The sequence below is a fragment of the Apus apus genome, chromosome Z (genome assembly GCF_020740795.1).
Source record: "Apus apus isolate bApuApu2 chromosome Z, bApuApu2.pri.cur, whole genome shotgun sequence".
NCBI classification, from domain to species: domain Eukaryota; kingdom Metazoa; phylum Chordata; class Aves; order Apodiformes; family Apodidae; genus Apus; species Apus apus.
In genome coordinates, this window is record NC_067312.1 from 25,372,522 (window position 1) to 25,388,904 (window position 16,383).

Consider the following 16,383-nt stretch of genomic DNA (forward strand, 5'->3'; position numbering starts at 1 on the left):
TGATTACATAACCTTTGCTGACTAAATGCTAAACACTAAATGCCTTCTTGTGCCTTGCTGCATGGGGTAAGTTTTCCAGGTACCGTATCACGCCCATTGATTTTTTCTGAGCCTTACAGGCTTTTTTCACATTTTAAAGTGTAGAACTGGGCATGTGATTTCAGCCAGAGCCTCACTCTTTTGGCCTTTTTAGATATTAAGACTCCTACATAATACTGACACGTCAGTGCATTAATGGATGATACCTGCTCTTTGTCAGACACGGTATTATAGCTGTGCTCATGTTCAGTTGGTTAGCCATCACAACCTAACAGTCCTTTTCTGAGGTTACTGGTTCCCAAGTCACAGTTTTTCATTCTGTAGTCTGAAATATTCTTTGCTTGTACATGTATGACCATGATTTTTCCAGTGTTGAAAATATATTTTTTGAATTAGTTTTATTTCACTCAATAATCCAGTTTTTTTCACAGGACTAATGTGTTCTTATTACTTACAATGTCAACATTTGTGCCAGCAGCAGGAACTACTGGCAATTATTTTATCCTACCTCTCAGTTGACTAACAAATGTATTGAATAGCTTAGGCCTGGTGAAGAGACTCCTGAAAGAACTCACCAGAAAATCCTGCATTATAATAATTACCTGATTACAACACCCAATTTCCAAACTATTTAAAATGTACTAAACTGATACTGTACAGTGCTAAACTTTAATCACAATATAGCGTGATTTCATGCTAGTTGCTTTACAGTATCAAGCTGTATCATGACAGCATGTTTACCTCTGTCAATAAAAATTGCTGTCCTATTAAAAGCATACATTTTTTATTTCCCTTAGACTTTCTAAATACTGCTTCATCTTGATGCCACAGTCTACAATTACTATTTTCCTTTTCAACTGACTCATGAGAAGCTTTGAGAACATCACATGCAGCACCATAAGGGATATTAGCATGATCTGCCTATTTGGTGCCAGCTACTTTGCAGTTCTCCACCTTTGTGTGCTCCCAACAGGTTCCTAGCTGCTAAGCACAGGCAAAGACTGTTTCTTCATTGGAGAATATTGTCCTGAGTGTTCAGTCTCTGGTAAGAATTGCTGTTTTCAGCTGTGGCCAAAAAAGGAGGAATCCCCTTTGCTGGTATTTAAACTTTGCACTGAAGCATGTGATCAGTCAAACCCACACAGATGTCATTAGTTTCACGGTTTTGCTTTGTATTGTACTGCAGAGAAGATTCAATTAAAAATAAAGTTAATAACTTAGGAAACAAGCAGGCATTGAAGACCAGTTTAAAGACATATATATATAAAGGTCTTTAAAAATCCTGAATATTTCTAATTACTCTAGGGAAATAAATAAGCAAATTTATAAGTACATACAAATACATAATATCTACCACTTTTTTTCAAAGAGGCTGATCACATGCAGCTTTATTCTGTGAACCTCAGATTTTAATTTGATCTTTCACTGGAGATTTTATTATATTTAATTATTGTCAAATCAATAATTTATTTTATTCCAATTAGCATTAGTTTACATTGCTATTTTTACTTTGAAGTAAGCCATAAATTAAAACAGAAAATTTGCTTCCAAGGTAGGACAAAAAAAGAGCAGCCAAAATAAGGTTACTGATAGGTTCATAATCAAAGCCCCTCTGTCTACTGAGAAATAAACACCTGTGAGGATTCTCTATGTGTTTTACAGTCTTAATGGCTTTCAGGTCTCCCTTGATTGACCCTGAATAAAATCTAACTGGGGATGACAAAAAAATATGTCCATCAACTTTGCTCATGCATTACAACATAAAAATTGACTGGAGTCATTTACTACAGGTAGCAATGAGCAAAACTACACAAGATAAATACTCTGCTTTGTGGATACTCATTCACTCCACTTTCATCTGCCACCTTGATTTTTGGATTGGGCATTCATGGATAAAAAGTAGGTGATCTGAAAAAATGGTGTATGTCTTTTAAAAGACAGTATCATGTTATGTTACTCCCTTCACAGGAATTTATGTTACATGGTGTTAGACCATGGGCCAAGCTTAATGTAACATGATGCATTAAAAACTGCACATCATGATTGTAATATGTGTCAGAACAATGAATTGTTATATCACATATCTCTTCATTTGTAGGTAGAGGACCCATGGAAATAATTCGCAAAGGGATATATTCTCCTTTTGATGCATGCACATAAATCCCTTTTTCTCTCACTACTTCCAGCTCTTCACCTAATGGTTGGTCTGAGCTAGGAAAAACTGCTTTTTAAAAAGGCTTGAGTTAGCTAAAAAGGTTTGAATTGTAGCTTAGCATTTATTACAGGCACAGTTTAACCCACAAAGCTGTATGAGCTTCTACCTGGTGTCTCCTTCTTCCTCTGCCTGACTTCCCAACATAATTTGACCTCTCCTGTAACAAACACAGCTCTCAGTTGATTCAATGTGTTCAGCAGGTACCTCACAAACTCTGCAGCAGCAACCCATTTTATTCTTGTGCCATCCCATGGCCTGTGCTACCTGCCTGTATGTGTGGCCTTGAACAACTCTCTAAGCATTTGAGGGGTGATATTTGTGGAAGATCATTTTGACTGCTCATGGTGACCTGATAAGAAAGTGGGTCAAGAGGTCTATGCTACAAGAAATACTGATGCTGTGTTGTATGCTCACAGCCAGGGAAATCAATTTTTGTGCACTTAAATGGTGCTTAGCTTTGTGCTGGACAGCTGTACAGATGTTAATTTTATTCCTTGAATATATAAAAAAAAAAAGGGGGGGACACTACTGACTTTTATTCAAAATGTAATCTGATTTACGTAAGACCCTTTAGGGAGGCTGAATGAAATTTGCTTTTTCTTCAAAAAGGATAAAATTTGAAGACTAAATATTATCCACATTTTGTTTTATCATAAATGAAAATGAAATTATATTCAAACTGCACAGATGGTTTTGATGGATAAACAAAATAGTATAAAATCTCATTGAGCATTTACTTATTAAAGTAATAGTCTCAGTCCTCGGCTGAAGCAAATGTACATTTGGCATAGCTATGGCCACACATTTTTTGAGCTGTCCAAACCAACTGATAATCGACAAGATGATGGAAACTGCTACTGGAGCTTAGTGGACTTCAGACACGACTGCACCTCCCTCTGCAAGGTATGGTCTGACCTCAGCAGCATAGGTGAAAGTGGTATAAATACCTCTAATTGGAAATACATCAGCTGACAAATATATTTGCTCTATAGTCAAAATGAACTATTAGTATAACGGAAAACAGCCCCACTGCAACAACTGCTATTTCAGAAACTCCCTTACTAAAACCAAATAAATTAATTTAAAAGGGAGGAAGAGACATGACTTACTATTTGCCCAGTTTGGAAGTTGTGTGTTTCTTCAGGGTATCCTTTAATTGTGAGACATTAACTGAGGATTGCTAATAGCAGAGGGACTTGTGGCATACTGCAATGCTTTTGAAACTGCTGTTTTCTTGAGACAAAGCATATGTGCCGCATTAACTTCTTAAGCTGGTCTTTCACAGAGAATGCTATGAGTTGTAGGAAGTGCTTTGCAGCCTGGTGTGCTCCCTCACATGCGAACTGGGTACACCGTGAAGGTTCGAGATTAAACATCTATTACCTGGTTGTTCATGTTTGCAGAGATCTGAGCTCAATGGGCTGATTAGCTGCTTCCAGTCCTCTGTTTTTAAGTGAAATGGGAATGAGCAGTAACCACAATGTATATTCTTACCAAGAGGAAATAAACAAGACTTAGCTGAATTTTTTAAACAGAAGGCATTGTATGTCAGCAGTGACAACTACACTCACCCAAGTAAATTTGTGCAAAACATCTAACAAACTGCCCAGGAAATAATTCTTCAGTGGAGCCAAATAAAAGCTGTCATGACCAGATGACACTGGTCAGAAGAGAAGAAGTCATACAGCTGCTGCAGCTTTACCTGTGATATGCTGGGAAAGAGCAATACAGAATATGTGAAGGGTCCCACAAACAGAATTACTTGCTCTGTATGAGAGCACAGCTAGCGCATCAGTAAACTACAGCTAGGCACCTGCTTCTATGCAATGGTGTGCATATAGTTACTTAGGACTAATAGATACTGAGACAAACCTTCAACCAAATGCAACACAAGCAGAATGCTGCCAAAAATAACTGAAGATTTGACAGTTTATGTACCACCAAAAGGTGCAATGTGATTCACAGTCTTCATACTGGAGTGCATTCAACTCTGATGTTACATTCCTAATTCACATGGAAAAATATAAGACTGACTAGACTAGAAATGCTTCAAAGCAGTTCTGGAATATATATCTCAAAACAAAACCTCATTTTAATTAAAAAAAAAATAAAATAGGGGTATCTGTCCTGCAAACACTCTACATACTTTCCTGGATATCCAGACACTTAGAAATAAAATTACTATTTTTTAAAGTGTTAATTTATAATTTTCAGGTACTAATACAAACATATTAATAATAACAGAACTGATCATGCCTTTAGATACATTTTACAATATACTTAAGCATCCACCAGCAACACTTTTTTCAAGTTATCATATGTCCTTAAATATTAACTCAGATTTTGTATATGATCATGTTTAGTTATCTGAAACAGCTATAAGAAAATAATCGCACTCTACTTCTAAAATTCAGTAGTTGAGCCTATACACTGTCAGGGATGCGAGTCAATGCTTCAGGGGTAGAAACAAAAGATTTGTAACACTTGGAAACATGAGTTAATTTTCTTAAGGTTGCTGCTTCTAGGCAATGTATATTTTCATACTGTTACTTGTTGGCCTTCTCATTTACAGAACAACAATGTCAGATACAGAAATTACAAATAAGACTATTTTTTAAGAAATAATTGATATGTGGGTGCACAGTGGTAATGCAGCTTTCCTTGTAGGTCTGTATTTTCAAAGTGCATGTAATGCAATTGCGCTGCCTTGGAATTGTTTAGAAAACAGCTTCAGCCCCAGCATGACTTGATACAGCTTTCTAAAGCCATATTAATAAGATTTGAGTTTCTGTCAAAGTACGGGGCTGCATTTACCCTTGTGCTGCCAGAATTCTGCTCTCCTTCCTCCTTTCCCTGCATGGGTGATGGCAGGTTTGTGAATAAAATATCTAATAGATCTGTGAACTTGCCTCCAGGTCATATTCATTCACAAGGTTATTCAGGCTGTTGATTTTGAGACCTGCGTCTCCCTGCATAGACAACCTGCTAAACCAAGGCTAGTTTTGGGCTGGTTTGGCTCACAGCTTGCTGGGCTTTGTGACAGGGGTCAAGTTCACTCTCCTCTGTGGATAAGACACAACTCCATGGACCTGAGTGGTCTTGCTCCTCCCTATACCATGTCTGAACAGGGCCTGATGGTGCCAGCTGCACTCCTGTGGCTGCTGGCTAATGACCTGTTGTAACTGGCAGGTCACCAAAAGCAACCTGACCTCCTCTCTCACAGCCAGGTTTTCTTAAGAGACATTGGTCACTGGCAGTGCTGAGTGCAGGGGCAAGTGACTATCACAGGACGAAAGGATGTGGAAAAAGTAAAAGGCCTCTGCAGGCCTTCCTGAACTGTACTCCATATAACCTATATTTATTGTTCTTATTTATTCATTGAAATAAGCAAAATTTGCAGGAAAAAAATCACAATATAAGGCACACACAGAATAAAAACAGGGCCTAGATAACAGTGAAACAGGAAGAATGAGACAAAACTAGAATCCAGTTAGAGAAAAACATGGCCCAAGTAGCCAACAGCCTGGCCTTGAGACAGGCGGGCAGCACACCTGCAAGGCAGCTGAAAGGGGTGGGAAGGAGCACTCCCCACAGCTTATCTTGGTTACAGCTTTGAGCACTGGGGGAAAAGCACTAATTGAAATAACCATATTAATATATGAATGAGCTAGTAACATGTTAAAACACACACCCACAGGCTGGAGGGATCCCTGCTAACAAGCCCCTTACTCTTTGAGCAAGTGTAGTGAAATTCTTGAGCATTGCCACTTTACATGGGAGCAAGGAATTAGTTGACCAATTGTGTATGATAGAATAATGTTAGAGATGAAGTTTTTTCTCACGTTTTTGGGCTTAAAATTAGCACTTGTGTTTCAGGAAACTGAGCTTCCTTTGTGGAATCCTACCCTGCTTGCTTCTCTGCACAGAACTGGGTATTAAAGCAAAGACCTCTACTGTGTGTGTGGATTGGCTTCTTGCACACTGGGTGATGGACCTTGCTTTGGGGACAAAAAATGTAACAATCATCATATAGATTGAAAAATCAGATAAAAGAATACAAGCCAATCCCTCAGTCCTTGGAGGAAGCTGACAATACTGGAGGGGTCCCTGGCCACCAATGGGCCCTGGTCTCGCTGTCCAGCAGCAGTTCAGCTCCAAGTTCCTCCTCAGGGCTTGTAACTGCTGGGTTTTACAGACAGTGCTCTGGGTGCTGTTACACTTCCCTGTGCTGTGGTGGGGCCATCAACACCGCCGGGTTGGCCTGGGACCTTCCAGGCTGGCAAGGAAGGGAGTGATTGGCCTGGTGTCCAGGGACCTTGGGGCCGGTAGGGCAGGGAAGAAGAAATCTGTTTGGTTTGTCTGCTCAGTGCACAGGGCCTTTGGGGCCTGATAGCAGGGGGAAAGGGATCGAGCATGCGACGAGCTCAGCCCCACAGAACGGCCGCTGGCCTCACAAGATGGAGCCCGTTGGCTCCGCCGCGCTGCCGGGACCGGGAGAAGCGGCTGCTGCCCGCACCGCAGCCCTGGCCCCAGCGCGCCGCAGCAGAGCAACTCCGGCTGCTTGATCTGCGCCTGGGCTCGCACTGCTTTTGCCAGTGTGCTTGTGAACAAACGGAGAACGATACGCGGCGGCTCAGGGAGCGCCGGAGCCCGGGTAAGACACCCCTGCGCCCCGCCCGGCCGCCGGGCCGGGCCGGCCGCCAGGCGAGGGGGGGTGGGGGGCGGAAGGGGAGCGCGCGGCCCCGCCCCGCTGCCGGCGGCGGGCCCGGGCTGGGCGCGGCGCATGCGCGGAGCCGGGTGCGCAGTCCCGGCGCTGCGCCCTCCCCTCCCTCGCCCGCCGCAGCCGCTGGGCCCGGGCCGCGCAGCCCGCCATGGCCGACCCGCGCCTGAGGCAGATCAAGATCAAGACCGGCGTCGTCAGGCGGTGAGTGCGTCCGGGACGGGGAGCGCGCCTGGCCGCTGGGAGCCCGTGGGGGCCGCCGGGGACTGGGCGCTGCTGCGAGCTCTGCGGGCAGCCCCCGCCGCCCGGCGCGGGGAGGAGGCCGTGCCGCTGCCCCGGCGGCTACGGTGGCGGGCCTGCTGCGGGCCGGGCCTGCTGCGGGCCGGGCCGGCTGCGGTGCGGTGCGGGGGGCTGGTGGCGGGGTTGTTGTTGCGCTGGGTGGGGCTGCAGGGTGTGCCGGAGGGCGGCCTTGGCACGAATGCTGCCCTGGCTGACCGCTCCTTCCCCTGGCGCACCCTCCTCCGGAGCAGGCCTTGGTTCAACGCACGTTGTGTTCTGAACCGTTAGTGCTTCTGAGAAGCAAACGGAGTCTCGCTGTCCCGCCAGTGTGCAGGGCACTCTCGCCGGATACCTTGCCGAGGCATGAAGTCATACCTGCTTTGGCCAAACAACTGCTGAATAGGTTGCTTCTGATCCAAAAGTTGATACCTCAAAACCCACGATAATTCATGACATGAGTCTCGATTTTGCCTGGTTTTAATACAGTCTTAAGAAAAGTTGCAGGTTGTATGATGATTGTAAACACAAGGCTTTAACGTTAAATACTTGGTGGGGTTTATTAAGCCTATACTCTGCAAAGACTGCTGGATCAGGCAGAGGCAAGAATTACTATGTGTGCCAGATCAAGATGTTAAATAGTCCAATTTTGTACAATCAACTTTGTATTATGACTTACCTAATTTCAGTTAGTAAAAGGCTGACGTAAGATGGGCACACTTTCAGATACTTGATTAACTTTGAAAGGTTGGTCTTGGAAGACTAGAAAAGTAGAATGCATAAAGATTTATCATCCTCTTTATGTTAGATAAAGTTGGAGTTTGGAGTTCCTAGGCTCCAAATGGGGAGCAGTTCTCAACTACTGCCAAAAGCAACAGATTTATTATATGACTGTAAGGTGCTTTTTCCTGTCACTATGCAGGGTGTGCAGGTCATAAACTTGTTAGTTTTAAGGTAGCAAGCTTTCTTGCAGTCTTAGTGATTGGCTTGGTGACTGGTTTTTGTCTTGGATCCCTTTCATGACCTGTGTTGTGGTTACTGGCTTTGCTGGACAGGAATATGGTATATGCTGTCTGCATTTTTAAGGGGACAGTGTTTTCTGCTGGTTTTAACAAATGAGATAATTCTGAGGTCTGGGGAAACTAGAATTACTTAGGTAAATGTTTTTTCTAGTTTGTATTACTTTTGTTGTCTAAAGTATTACTGATCTATAGACTTTGGAGAAACTGTTGAATCTAGTAAGACATGATGTAACTTTTGTAGAATTTGTAATTTTTAGAAGTTTCACTGCTGGTTTATTGGTACTGTTTGATAGTTTTACTGAGAGAACTGCGTGGTAATACTGACTAGCATTTCAGGTGACCACAGGTTAATGATAAATCATCACAAAACATAACTGAACAAGCTTTTTCCTCGTGTTTGTACATTGGTAAGCAGTGAGGCGAGGGTCTTTACTGGGCAGTCAGCAACCGTGTGGAGACCCCAGCAGAGCTGGTGCAGGCCTATGTGTTCACCTGGTGAACACTGTACCATAGGACTATGTTCCCTTGGACCTGGAAGTGGCTTAATGATGCCAGCATGGTTATGCAGATAACTGCATGTGGAGTTAGCTCAGTGTCTGTATGTCACTGTCTGTAGTTCATGTTCTTTTAATCCATTTCTCTGCTTGTGCAGTATAAATCAGTTTAGACAGGAAAGAACAAGAGATTAAAATTTAGTAGTGTTTGTCATTCTGTGCAAGCTATTCCTTTTCTGCTTAGTGTGGCTCTTTTGTATGTTCATTTGATTTATGGAAAACCATGGATGCTGGTTTTGATTTGTTACAAGCTTGTGCATCCAAGTTAGTGTAGGTTGTTTAAATTCCCACTGGGTATTAGTGCAGTAACAATGATACCAACACTTTTCAAATTATATACAGTCAAAATTAACATACACCAAGTTTCCAGTGTTTTTACTTTGTCTCTGGTATTCTTTCCGTGACATTACAGGTACTTTTTTTCTGGCCCTTTGGTTCCTAAGCCCACTGGCTCAGTTTGGTAGTGGAGAGGGGACAAATTTAAGAAAGTCATCAGCATCCCAGCTCGTTTATGGTGTTGATTGTTTTGTACTTCTCAGAGTCTACATTCAGACATGCATAAATTAAAAAAAATACACATCGTAGTTTTGCTTCATTGTTTTGCACTCCAAATTATATCTGAAATTGCTTCAATGCTGTTTTTTACATGCGTTGAATAGTTCTTGTTATCCTAAAAAATGGTTTTAGCTATCTGTCAGGTTGCATTCCTTAGACCAGTATCTGATTATTGGTGAGTTGTTTATACAACAGGGGCTTTTCAGCATCTTCCTGTTTCTGTGTTTTCAAGAGCACTGCATCATCCCATACTCCCATACTCATCAGATTTCATGTTTTATGCTGCTTTTTAAATTCTAAGTCAGAGATAGCTCATTTTTGTTAGTAACAAAAATCAATACAATAGCATTATACCACACAATTGTACCAAGCTGAGCAAAAATTAAAACAAAGCAGGTAATTGTCACCTACTCATTACAGTGGTTACAGTTTAAACAAATAAAAAGAGGCCTAGGCTGGCCAAGACAAGTACAGATAAAGTCTGACTGTTCCTGGTAACTGTTTGTGAACCTAATATGAATCCTGTGGCCTCTGAAACGCGATGCTTAATAAGTTACAATATGTTTCAGGGGGACTGTGTAGGTGGGCATTCCTCTGAGTTCGAACAATTGCCAGTTGTGACAGAAGACTTTGTGTTGGTCCATGATGGCTTAAGCTAATTGAAATCTGAGGAGCTGTGTTACTGCCTTCTCCTTTGTGACCAGCTCAAGGACTTAGGTGGCAACCCATCTGTATATATCAGGGAGCTCATCCACTGAAAAATAACCAGGACTGAAAAAAAAAATTGAAAAAAAAATTTGAAGGATGAGGCCTGCCTGGACCAGCTTACCACACAACTGTACATGTTTCAGAACTAGTACAATGAAAGGGATTAAAATATTCAGGGACGTCACACAAATGCAGTCAAGAGGATTCAGATTTGCTTTTGGAGGATGGCTGTGTGAATAAGCAAGCAAACTTAGCTTGAGTTTCTTGTGTAGTAACAATATGCCCATCTACAGTTATTCTGCAGCAGCTGGCATACTGTACGTGAAGGTAACATTCCTTTTCTCTCTCTCTTTTTTTAAATTATTTTTTAAAACTTGCACTCCCTGCAGGGGAGATGATAGAGCAGCAGCTCATGCTTCTGTGACAGTTGCACACAGGTAGAAGAGGAGGTATGTCCCACTCCACCCTTCCTTCTGGCACATGGTGTGATTCTTGGGGTGCCCTACACAAGGACAGGAGTAGGACTTGATGATCCTGATGGGTCCCTTCCGACTCAGTATATTTTATAGTTCTCCAGGAAGAAGCTTAGTTATGTACTCTCTGCTACAGTGGGCACGCATGTTACTTGAGTCAACTTAGGAACATTAACATTGTCCTCTTGCTTTGGACTAGAACAACTATATAGGTATTTATTCCTGGTGTATGAGGAGACTCATGTAGAGGCTTATATACCATGCCATAAAGTGACTGACTTAATACTTAAGGTAATTTTCCTTAGATTTTTTCTGCATTTGCAGTTTAGAAAAGTACATTGAATTTAGCTTGTAATACTGATTTTCAAGCATGCTCAATGCTTGAATAATATATTAAGTATATAAAAGTATATAGAGTATATAAAAGAAGTTAAGGGTCAAGAATCATTAGGATGTATTGAACTTTTTTTTTGACATCTTTTTTTAATCATATACTTAGCACATTGTTTTCTCTCATTAATTACCTGACTCATCACTTTTATTTCCAGACTAAGAACAAAGCAGCTGTTCTGCTCTGTGTTGTTTTTTTCTAACTATATATCATGCATTCTTTGTGTGCCCCTCTCAAGAGATTATAATGTAGGTTGCAAGTATTTCCCTTTGTTTATTACATTGCTATGTATCAATAGGAATGGGGAGAACCTTTTGCTTTGACATATTGGACATATCTGTTATCCAGGCTTTTGGTGATTGTGTACTTTCATTAGCTTGGAATGAAAAAAAAAAAAAATGGATTCTGTGTGCATAAATAGTAAAGTTTGCTATATTTGTGGCCTATGTCCTAACAAGCAGTACTTCTGGTTTAATCACTTCCAAATAGTCTTACTCTCAGTATATTCAAACTTGGACAACCTGCTGGATAGTGAGAGAATTGATTGGAAAAAAACCCCAAACTTAAGTACCTTATTCTCATTTCAGATTGGCAATGATTTTAAAAACTACTGCAAACAAAGTAAGTTGGGTCATGTGAAATAGCACTGACATTTGCCCACAGTTTCCATCTGATTAAGTGGAAGTGACACCAGTAGATTAGAATGAGACTAAGACAATTCACATTGCAATTGTGTTAGTTTAACTTTAACAATCTTTTAACACTCCTGTTTAAATGTGGCTGACATACAATAATTACAAATCTACAAGCCTTGATTATAGAATTTTACATCATGAACCTATGGGGAAAGTGTATTGATTTTTGTGAAGCAGCTCTTTTTTAAGAACCACCTTTCTAAAACTATGGAATCTTCCCAAGATTGTTCATTTGCCTGTCACAGTCATGTTGATGCTGTTTTTTCTCTTTGTAAAATAACATTATATTGCCAAGCACGGATTTTTTTTTTCCCCCCTGAAGTGCAGAAAGTTCCACAAGTTACACAAACTGTTGTCTGTTTTTAAGTACCAATTTAAACAATTTTTTTAAATTAATAATTTTTAGGTAAGTTCAGGATGTATTTTGTGCAAGTGAAGTATGAAGTATGGCAGAGGATGCAGATACTCCTTTTGCTGTATGTTGACTGTATTGCTAATCCAAGCACAAAACTAGTTTATTTCCTTGGTTACTCAAGAAATTTGCTGTTCCTGATGTAAAACACAAGTTTTCTCAATTTTCTGTCCATCAAATGAATTATGGTTAGTTTCTTGCTCGCTTCCCATAAGACATAGGCACTAGCTCTGATTCTTAGCATCAATATATTGACAAGAGACTTGTGTCTCCTTTCTTTATTCTTGGTATAATTAGAAGATTATGCAACAACTGCTTGTTACTTCAGTTAATGGGAAGGGTTGGGATATCTTATACAGGTATTGAGGAATATCTGCAGAGCTGCTCAGCTATGCTGAGTCAGCATGATAAAGCATTTTAATGTGTGTACACTGCACATCCAAGAGCTCAGGGATTCAGGAGGGTGAATTTATTGCATGCACTGTTGGATACAAACTGACTATCCAAATTTAATAACCCTTCTCAGAGTGCAGGAGCATTACGCATCTTTGTCTAGGGTTGTCACCAGCTCAGTCATGGAGACTTAAACATGGGTTCAGTGCTAGCCAAATGTGGTCCAGAGCTAGTTGGATACATCTTAAGTACTGTCTGTAGTGCTCCTGACATCCAGGTAGATACAGAAAGTCCCCAGTTGGCCTTGTATTTGAAGGCTGCTTCGGTCTTCTAGACTTCCTTTGTCCCACGTAAAAGACTGCTTTACGTAAACTGGCTGAGAAAACAGCACACCAGCGTTTACACAGCATGAAGTTAACATCTGTGGCATACATAGTCACCAACCCAGATAATTAGTTGAAGGGTAATTGCAAGTTTGCTCTAGTCTCCCATAACAAAACTACTTGTTTGAAGGGGTTCCTGCTTTCTGGTGTTTCTCACTGCATGCTTTCTTTTAAGCTTCAGGAATACCAAACACTACACACATATACCTTAAAAAGCTGTGAAAAAAGCGCAGTCCTTGGTCTGAAAATTGCATTGTGTGTTGTTGTTTTGGTGGGTTTTTTTGAAAATGGTTTTTATTTCATTTGTTTTACCTTTTGAGGAGACCTAAACACTGAACACTGATTCCTTTTTAGAAGTATCTCACAAATTTAAATTAGTAATGTTCAAATCTTTAGAAGATTGTCTCCGTTGCATTCCTTCCTCCGATTGCATTACATCTTCTAAAAAAAACCCAAACCAATCACAGCCTTTAGTGAAACATGATTCTGGATTCTGCTTTTTGTGTGTAAACAATTGTCCTCTGCCCCCTGAGGCAAAACTGTCTTGTGCATCTCTATGCTGACCATAGTAATCAATTGATGTCATAATTTTAATTGGCAAAACTATGTTGTACACAAGGTTTATCACCACAGGTGTCAGTAGCGATGTGGTATTAAGGAGGAAGGAGTGTGGGTGTTTTCATTTGGGCGAGAACTGATGCGGTACTGTGGTTTTACTATTTTAAATTCTATAAGCAGTCTTTCAGAAGTTTGGAAAGACAGTAGTTGCAGTTGCTTAGCGACCTCTGGTTTGGTGCCATTATGTATACGTGTAGTACTGTTGTCTTGGTTTTGTTGGTATATATTTTTTTCATGGCATTCTTACTCATGGCATGAAGCCACAAATTCATCTATGTGGATAAACCAGTTACAAATACTAATTTTCTGATTAATTAGAATGTGGATCTACAGGAAGACTAAAAAAAAACAAACCGAACAAACCAAAAAACTGGCAACCAAAAAACAACTAAATTTATGGAAGCACTTTGTTTACATAGGATGAGTTAGAACTCTGCTAACAACCATAATCCATTCTGGCTTGACCTTGACATAGTATTAAATTATATGTATCACGTAGGGGGGTTGGACTAGATGACCTTTGTAGGTCCCCTCCAACCCAACACATTCTATGATTCTCTATGTGGCAATCTCATTCAGGATGAGGATATGCCATCATGTGTTTTTTTTAAACTGTATTAAATCTCTTTCCTGGTGCATTGTCAGTTGCCTACACATACAGAATATGACTGTAGTTCTGTTTAATATTGCTCATTACTGTAACACTTCCAATTGGTTATCCCCAGTTAGACAGTGGGAGTTTGCAAGGAGGAAGTAGATTCTATGCTTTTTCTCCAAAACAAGGGATTTGACTGAAGGTAATGACTGGATTACAGAGGGGGAAGTGGAGATCTGTGGTAACCCCAATTGTTGCCACAACAAAGGTCCCATTTCTCCACTTCCAGAAATGAAGTTCTCAAGCTTCTCTTGCATTTACAGCTTTCAACTTCTGTGCCATTCCATGCTGTTCTCTCCCAGCATTTTTATTACTCCAGAGCCTTTTCAGAATGGGCAGCTAAACTTTTCACTTCTCTCCAGCTCTTCAGCACATCAGAAATGCTCTTTCAGCTCTCTTGATGGAATAGACCTTCTCTTCTTTGCACTTGACCATCCAACCTGCTTCTTGCAGTACCTCAACAAGATCTTGATCCCCGGCTTCTGGAGGATCTGGTTTTTGAGCAGTCCATAACTTCAGAACATTCATCCTACTTGTATCTATTGAATTCTTCCATTCTATTGGAGTCTTCCTTTGCACCCTCCATGCTCCCACTGGTTGCTGGCATTCAAGGGTGCCCTAGCCAGACAGACTTTATCATCAGAGAAAAAAACGGGAGCTTCAGTTGTTTCTATGGCACGGATTGAAAAAAAAAATAAAAAATTAAAAAGTCAAGCTTGCAAAGTTCAGCTGAAATGTCATGGTGACTTTGTTCTGTAAGCTAAGATGCAGCTGAAAATCAGGCATATACTTGTGTATGGTTACATCTTGACTCATAAAAGAGAAAGCTTATCTTATATGATGATTTTGTCACTATCAAGAAAATAACTTGAGATCTTGTCCAAATTAGAAAGGAGTCACACATGGCTAAGAAAACAAGGCAGTTTGTGATAACTGTGACAAGTATTGGTATTTCTTTCCTCCTTCCTTCGTCTTCCTTCCTTGACGTTTCCATTTAGGGCCCAGTCTATAAGGCATGTTTGCTTATGTAGCCTTAGTAGATCTAAGAATGTGCGTAAGTAATTTGCAGATTTGGGACCTGATACTTTAAGCTTTTCAGGTAGTGATTAGCACAGTGCCAGTGTTACTGCAGTTGTTGAATTACTTGTGCTATAATTGTCCATAATGTTAATATATGGAATTTATCATACCTATAGCAAAAAAAAAAAAAGAGCCACAGCAGTTACACTATTACGGATTTTTAGGTTTGAACTAAGTCAGCATAGGTATTTCATCATCTGCCCAATACATGCTGTCAGCTTTGGGTTTTCTATGTGCTTAGGCTGAATCCATGACATATTAACATGTACCTTGGTTAAAAGTAACATTGGTTTTGAGGAGATGTGTGTCCTGTCAATAGTGACACAACAGCAAAACTGGGAAATACCCTCTCATCACCTTCAGAACTCCACTGAGCTTGCTCAGGAAAGTGTTGATTTTTTTAATGCTGGAGAGCAAGCAGTCTTTTATTTGGTAGCTTAAACACGTAGGTGTCATTCTAGTTAATGTAGAACCTGATTTGTTGACAATTGCTAGAGCTTTGGGGAAACACATAGAGTAGTAGCAGGTGCTTCCTCTGTTTTTGTATCATTTTATCATTTTTATTCTATGCATTCACTAGTAGCTCCTGCCCTGCCTTGTAACAGTGGCTCAGGAAGGTGAAATTTTTGTCCATCTAGTACAGAGGATCCTAATTTTGTTATGCATTCAGAAAACTCATGTTGTGTGTACTTTTTTCATCTGTCAACCTTCAGATAAGCTGTGTCCTTTCTATGACAGAGAGGTGGATCTGCTTTTACTGCTAATGATGCAACTACACGATGTGGTGCTAAAGTTGATGTATTAGGATAGGAATAAATGTACCTCTGGGGAGTGAGAAAGGAGGGGGATTTTGGCTCTTTCAGTAGCAGCCAGAAGTTAGAACAACCTAAACCACTTGCAGCTCTGCACCTTAGACTGGGAGTGAAATCCCTTGAGAAACCAGTGTCATTCTAAATTCAGAAGTCTCATTTCCCTCTCCCCCTCCCCAGTTCTCTGTTCTCTGATGCTAGTCAGACCTTTTGCTGAGCTCGCTCAATTTGCTTAACCCAGGATAAAAACTGTCAGCCTTTTTTTTTTTTTCCTTCTTACTGTGTTAATTTCCTGCTGTTTTGGTGAACTGAATTAGGTCGTGGAGAGATCATCTGCTCATTAATGCTAGCAGAGACTGATAAGGATAAGGATAAAGATGTAGTG

The 16,383-nt window shown here is 40.7% G+C and overlaps 1 protein-coding gene across 3 annotated transcripts in view; it reads left to right on the top strand.

Moving 5' to 3' along the window:
• The first annotated feature begins 7,034 nt into the window (after positions 1-7,034).
• TBCA (tubulin folding cofactor A) overlaps positions 7,035-16,383 on the top strand; it is a 31,003-nt gene continuing 21,654 nt past the window's right edge. Inside the window, exon 1 of one of the 3 annotated variants that reach the window (XM_051643203.1) lies at positions 7,035-7,178. In XM_051643203.1, the coding sequence (XP_051499163.1) occupies positions 7,038-7,178 (141 nt within the window). In that variant the 5' untranslated portion in view covers positions 7,035-7,037. The remainder of the gene's footprint in view (positions 7,179-16,383) is intronic. The other 2 variants (XM_051643204.1, XM_051643202.1) reach the window with 2 other exon arrangements.